The 6,906-nt window shown below is 40.1% G+C and overlaps 1 protein-coding gene across 3 annotated transcripts in view; it reads left to right on the top strand.

The window, feature by feature from the left end:
- The first annotated feature begins 226 nt into the window (after nt 1-226).
- RP2 (RP2 activator of ARL3 GTPase) overlaps nt 227-6,906 on the top strand; it is a 42,203-nt gene continuing 35,523 nt past the window's right edge. The window contains exons 1-2 of one of the 3 annotated variants that reach the window (XM_055081876.1): nt 542-651; nt 6,593-6,710. Coding sequence is in view for 1 of the 3 variants with exons in the window: in XM_007122787.4 (XP_007122849.1) it covers nt 550-651 (102 nt within the window). In the remaining 2 variants the exon portion in view is untranslated. Of the gene's footprint in view, nt 652-6,592; nt 6,711-6,906 lie in introns of all 3 variants that reach the window. The other 2 variants (XM_007122789.3, XM_007122787.4) reach the window with 2 other exon arrangements.

Below are 6,906 nucleotides of genomic sequence, written 5' to 3'. Positions count from 1 at the left end.
CACCAATTGCACCACAAAACTGAAGTCTAATGTTCAACTACGGAGCCCTCCCGCCTCTAGAACTTGGAAACTGAGAACCTAGGGCAAAAAGACTGGGGTGCCGAGGGTACACTCCCGGCAGCGGGACAACCCCGCTGAGTCCTAGGAGGGGCGGGGCAGGGTTGGGGGCGGGGTCGGCTGTGAGTGCATCTGGGCCGACCGGGCCCGCCCCTGGGGGCTGGCGCAGGAGCCGGGCGTGGATTGGCTGTGTGCTTAAGTCGGCCTCTCTTTATAGGCCGCGCAGGGCTGCTCGCGGGACTTGGATTGGCTCGCCGGGCGCTGAGCGGTCATTGGCTGCGGTGGGTCGTCAAGGCGACTGAGAGGAAAAAGAGAAGGGGTTCGGGGCCTGGTCGGCGTATCGAGGCTGAGGGCGGCTGGGCGGTTCCGCGGGGCGGTGTCCGGAGAGCTGCGGGACCCGGGCCCCCGGGGTTCACGCCACAACTCCAGGAGGTGCCTGAGCCAGCGCGCCGGCGAGGAGTAGCGGCTAGTGGGACCCCGCGGGCCGGGACCATGGGCTGCTTCTTCTCCAAGAGGCGGAAGGCTGAGAAGGAGTCGCAGCCGGAGGGCGAGGAGGAGCGGCCGAAGCAGTACAGCTGGGACCAGCGCGAGAAGGTAACCAACGTCCCGTAGCGGCTGGTCTCAGCCTTCCCGAGCCGCTCGGCAAGGGTCCCCAGCGGCCGGGCAGCGCTGAGGGGGCGGACCCAGCAGCTGCCGCTCTTGCGCGCTCGCTCTCTCCCGCGAGTAGTTGAAGTCGGAGTGAATGACTTTTGCGGGAGCCGTGAAATTCAGCGTCAGAGAGGGCTCCACGCAGGGCGGTGCAGCTCTGGAAGGGGCCCTAGAGCTCATTGTCCAGGCAGATGGACCCTTCGGGCTTTCCCTCCTCTGTGTGCACCCTGCCCTCCGGTCCAAGGATGGACTCCAGGGAAGGAAGGAGAACCCGGAATGCCCCAAAACTCACATCTCGTTTCACTCGCAGCGCCAAGCGGGGTTTTGTCCAGTCCTCGAGTTACACATGGGACTGATCTCATCTCTTCCGCGGCTTGTGTTCTTTCTGTGGTTGTTTTCTCTTTTGTCTGCCCTAGCCAGTAAATCTCTTTGGTGCCTCCTGATATATTCCACTGCTGAATTTTCTCAATGACGAAGTGGACCGTTTGACATACAGCTTTGTATGACCTCCTCTTCCACTTACCCGAAAGGAATAATGAAAATGGAATCAGCCTTGGAATGTGTGTTAAGACCGTAAGGTGAAAATAACCAGCATAAGCCAGGCAATATTTAACTGTTGCTTTCATGAATGAAAATGCCCTTATTTTTACTTTTCTATATAGCCAGAAACGAAAAAGCTTTGAACACGTCCACTAGTCTTACACAAAGCGCACTTAGTCATAAATTTCATAACGCTTCCTCTTTCTACATAGTTCTCCATTTGTGTTTAGTAAAATACTTTGATAGATCCATCAATTATTTTTCTCATCCAAACGAAAAGAAGGACTTTTAAATGAGTGTTATGAACAGTTAACTCCTTGCTTAATAAACATATCTGTATCCATGACTACTTTATAGTAAATGTCTTACTAATGTTTTGATTTCATAGACCATCCCACATGATTTCCAGTCCCCAGCAGAATGTATTCACATAAACTCGGTTCTCCAAGTGTCAGATTTTTAAAATTGGACGCTTTTTACAGACTTCTCAGCCCCATCTTTCTGCCCCTGTTTCACAGGGCTGCGTGGTCTGTTTATTAATTCTCTTTTATCCATACTTGATAGCAGCATTTTATAATGTAAGAGTGGAAAATACTATATTTTCTGTCTGAAAACAACCCCTTTAAAAATTCTCCTGGACTATTAGAGAAAGAATTACCAGCTTACATTTTGAGACAGTGGAGATACCACATTTCCCAACATTGCTTTTTCTTTTGGGAATTTTTTTCTTTTTCTTCTGAAATTACTAAGAATTCACTCTAAGGTACCTCTAATTTATGATAGCCTGCTCAATTTTATGTGATTTTAAAGATTTTTTTCTGGTTCCTTACCTCTCATGAGGTCAGTATGGGTAGTGTGCAAATGTTCTGTATTAGTCCAGTGATACTTTTACTGAGTTTAGCATGGTCTTGCTTGCTCCGAGAAGATTTTAATTGTACCTTAAAAGGAATGGGATGCAAATGCAGCCCAGAGAACATAAATGAGATACGTTGGATGTATATTAACAGAATGGTTTGTATTAAAAGTTTAGGTCTCTAATGTGATCATGGACTATAACATAAACAATTTTAAAGTTATATCAGACAATTACCATTCAACTTGTAAGACTTAGCTGTAAAAAGAAAGTGCAAAAAAAAAAGAAAAAAGAAAAGTGCATTGCCTGAAAAGTTTCCTTGCAACTTGGAAAAGTGGTGTTTAGATTTTTCCTTAGGTTGTGTAATCAGCGTATCATTATTGAGAGGCACCCTCTGGGTTTTGGGTTTTGACTTGTGTCATTGGGTCAGTCTTAGGGGACTGAAGCTAGAAGAAATTGTCTCAATTAGAAAGAATGTTTGGGGACTCATTGTTGTCATGACAACTGGTATACTGTAATCAACAGCGTAAGAAGCTCATTTTCTATTGCTGACTTGGAAAAAAAAGCTTATTGTACAGTTACTACACTGACATGATGAGAAATATTTTTGGATTGTAAGATCTGTGTTTAAATCATTTGGAAGGAAATGCTTTTATCCTTGTTATCTGTATGCTGCCTCCCATAGCTAGGCAAATTATTCAATATATATGTTCTCAAACACCAAGGAAAACTCAAAATTATAAGAATTATTTTCCCTGCCCTTGAAGAGCTGACTGGCTTTTTTGAGTTAAAACAGGAAATATTTAAGTATCAATGAAAGATGAGTAGTACAGAAAAGTAGCTTTCATTTTCTAGTTATTCATACCAATACTCTTTCTAGACAATAGAAACGATGGCATAGGTATGAAAATTGTGATTTTGAGTATGGACAACACATCTTGTGTCCATTCAGGTTCCTCAGTTATAAAATCAAACCTGGTAAAAATTTCTCTACTGGTTAATAAGGTTAAAGGCCTGTCCTGAGAAAGAGGGTTAGACAGTACTGGTCACCTCTGAGGATAGAACTTGGGCCAGAGATTGGGCAGGACAGAACCAGTCTTAGTATAAGGCAGATCATAATTCCCAAAGTTGTTCTTCAGTGGAAAGGGTGGCTTTGTGAAGAACTGATCTCCATGTTGGTCAAAACATTCAGGCAGAGGCTGGATGGAGACCTACTAGAAAGAAGTGTCTGCATTGAGTAGGGGGCTAGATGCTGTTTTTAGCCTTTTAAGTACGTGAGGTATTCTAGTTATCCATTGTTGTATACCAAACCACCCCAAAACTTAATGGCATAGAATAATGGCAAGTACTTATTTTGCTCACAACTCTGCAATTTGTGTAGGGCTTAGCCGGGTTGGCTCTTTGCTTTATCTGGCATCAGCTGCAGCAGCTTGACTGGGGGTTGGAGGATCTGCTTTCAAAATGACTTAATCACAGAGCTGGCTGGCAAGTTGATGCTGGCTTTTGGCTGGAAGCTCAGCTGGGGCTAAGGGCCAGAGGCCTCTTCCTGTAGCCTGGGCTTCCCCACAGCGTGATGGCTGGGTTCCCAGGGTAAGTGTCCTAAGAGAGACTGGCAGAAGCTGCATGGCTTTTTCTAACTAGCCTCTTAAGTGATGTAGCATTACTTCTGCTATATTTTGTTGGTTGAGGCAATCACAGATGTCCACCTGCGTCCAAGGGGAGGGGACCTCTTGATGGGAGAAGTGTCAAACTTGTCGACATGTTTTAAATCCTTTACATAAAGTTATTGCTGCTTAAAGGAAGTAACTAGTTCTTTGTTTATTCATCTTAAAATAGTTTTATTGAGATAAAGTCATATGCCATACAGTTTACTAATTTAAAGTGTACAATTCAATAGTTTCAGCAAGTCCACAGGGTTATGTTACTATCACTATGATCTAATTTTAGAACATTTTTATCCCTCACAAAAGAAACCCAGATCCTTAAGTAGTTACTCCTCACTCCTCCTAGCCCCTAGAAACTACATTTTTACTTTCTATCTCTATAGATTTGCTTATTTAGGACATTTATCAATGGAATCATACAATATGTGGTCTTTTGTTACTTTCACTTAGCGTGTTTTTGAGATTCATCCATATTATAGCATATATCAGTAGTTTATTCCTTTTTATTGCTGAATGACATTAACAGAGTAGATATTTTATTTCATTTTATTTATAAATAAATTTTATTTATTTTTCTGTCCGTTTTGTTTATCCATTCATTAGTCGATGGACATTCGGCTTGTTTCCACTTTTTGACCATTACAAATAAAGCTGCTATGAATATTTGTGTACAAGCTTTTGTGTAGACATATGTTTTAATTTCTCTTCGATATATACTTAGGAGTGGAATTCCTGGGTCATATAGTAACTCTATGGTTAACTTTGTGAGAATCTGCCAAACTGTTTTTCAAAGTGTCTGCACCATTTACATTTTCACCAGCAGTGTATGGGGGTTCCAATTTCTTCACTCATATAAAGTGGGAAAAGGGGAAAAGCACATGGAGTGGAAAGTGTATGGGACTGGGGTTTTAATTTGCATTCTGCCCTGTACTGTATCTCACTGGTCAAGTCATTTAGCTTTTCTAGCCCTCAATTTCCTAAGATCCCTTCCAGTTCTTTAATTCTTTGAGCATCTTAAGAGAAGAGGTAAGCATCGATAGAAGCATTCAGGCAAATCTGAAAGAACAGAGAGAATGTGATAGGATGTAAAATTAGATTAAAAATCAATTAGATATGAAAAATCCTTTCTAATCCTAAAATTTCATAATTCTATTTTGTGGTTATATATTTAGCAACATGGTGTGTTATATAAATATAATACTTCACCTTCTCTTGTCATCAATGTATATAAGATCAAGGTACTGGTATTTGTTATTTTCACTCATGAAATTACCTTTCAGCTACATAGCTATGTTGCCTTGAAACTGACTTAACAATGTTTAAGTTTTAAATAATTTGTTTATTTTAATTGAAGTGTAATTTACATAATGTAAAATTTGCCCTTTTAAAGTGTACATTTCTATGAGTTTTGACAGACAAATACAGTCATGTAACTATCACCATAATCAAGATATAGAACAGTACCATCATCCCCCCCAAATTTCCTCATGCTCCTTTGTAGTCAACTCTGCCTCCAGCCTTTGATCTGTTTTTTATCCCTATAGTTTTATCTTTTTGAGAATGTCCTATAAATGGAATCATGTAAGAGGTAACCTTTTGAGTCTGGCTTCTTTCACTTAGCATGACACATTTAAGATTCATCCATGTTGTTGCATGTATCAGGAGTTCCTTTTTATTGCTGAGTAGTAGTCCATTTTATGGATTTACTACATTTGTTTATCCATTCACCAGTTGAAGGACATTTAGGTTGTTTACAAATTCTGGTAATTATGAATAAAACTACCATAAACATTTGCATACAGGTTTTTGAATAAACATAAGCTTTCATTTCACTTGAGTGAATACCTAGGAGTAGGATTTCTGAGTCATATGGAAATTGTGTATTAAACTTTATAAGAAATTACCAAACCCTTTTCCAAAGCAGCTGTTCTATTTTGCATTCCCGCCAGTAATGTATGAGAAATCCAGTTTCTCTGTATCCTCACCAGCACTTGGTATGGTCAGTTTTTAAAAAATTTTTAGCCATTCTAATAGGAGTGTAGTGGTATTTCATTGTGGCTTAATTTGCATTTCCCTAATGATTAATTATTTGTGGAGCATTTTTCCATGTACTTATTTGCCATCTGTATATTTTCTTTGGTGAAGTGTTTATTAAAACCTTTTGCCCATTTTTTTTACTGGGTTATTTGTTTTCTTATTATTGAGAGTTTTTTATATATCCTGGATACAAGTCCCTTGTCATGTGTGTCTTGCAAATATTTTTTTCCCAAATAATGACTTGTCTTCTCTTAATAGTGTCTTTTTTTTTAAAGATTCACAATTTATTTATTGTTTTTTTGCTACGCAGCATGCGGGATCTTAGTTCCCCAACCAGGGATCGAACCCACACCCCCTGCAGTGGAAACTCGGAGTCTTAACCACTGGACTGCCAGGGAAGTGCCTTAACAGTGTCTTTTGAAGAACAAAAGTTTTCAAAATTTAGATAAAAGTCCAATTTTCAGTTTTTTCTTTTATGGATCATGTTTTTGGGTTCACATCTAGGAAATCTTTGCCTAACCAAGATTACAAACGTTTTCTCCTCTGTTATCTTCTAGAAGTTTTAGAGTTTTTGGTTTTATATTTAGGTTCTATGATCCATTTTGAGTTAATTGTTAAATATGATACAAGGTATGGGAGATTCTTTATTTTATTTTTTTACATATAGATGTCTAATTGTTCCAGCACCATTTGTTGAAAAGATTATCCTTTCTCTATTGAATTGCCTTTGCACCTTTGTCAATATATACATAAGTCTGTTTTTGAATTCTGTTTCATTGATTTATTCACCTAGTAAACATTGGTTTCTGTTTGAATATGGTTGAATACGAAGAAGCAGCCAAGAGAATGTACTTAGGAGCCAGACTGCCTAGGTCTGAGACTCAGCTCAAGCATTTACTGTGTGACCTTGGGTAAGTTATTTAGCCTCTGGGTGCCTCAATTTTCTCATCTGTAAAATAGAGATAATTATAGTATACAACCCTCATAGGGGTTTTTATGAGGATTGAATGAATGATTATGAAGCACTTAGAATGGTGCCTGGTGCCTATATAGTACTCCTTATACTCCTGAGTCTTATTTTGAACTTCTACCCAGGCCAGAGTTCCA

Source organism: Physeter macrocephalus, chromosome 21 (assembly GCF_002837175.3).
Source record: "Physeter macrocephalus isolate SW-GA chromosome 21, ASM283717v5, whole genome shotgun sequence".
Taxonomy (NCBI): domain Eukaryota; kingdom Metazoa; phylum Chordata; class Mammalia; order Artiodactyla; family Physeteridae; genus Physeter; species Physeter macrocephalus.
The sequence above is the reverse complement of the archived record's forward strand: the minus strand, read 5'-3'. Positions and strand labels throughout refer to the sequence as shown.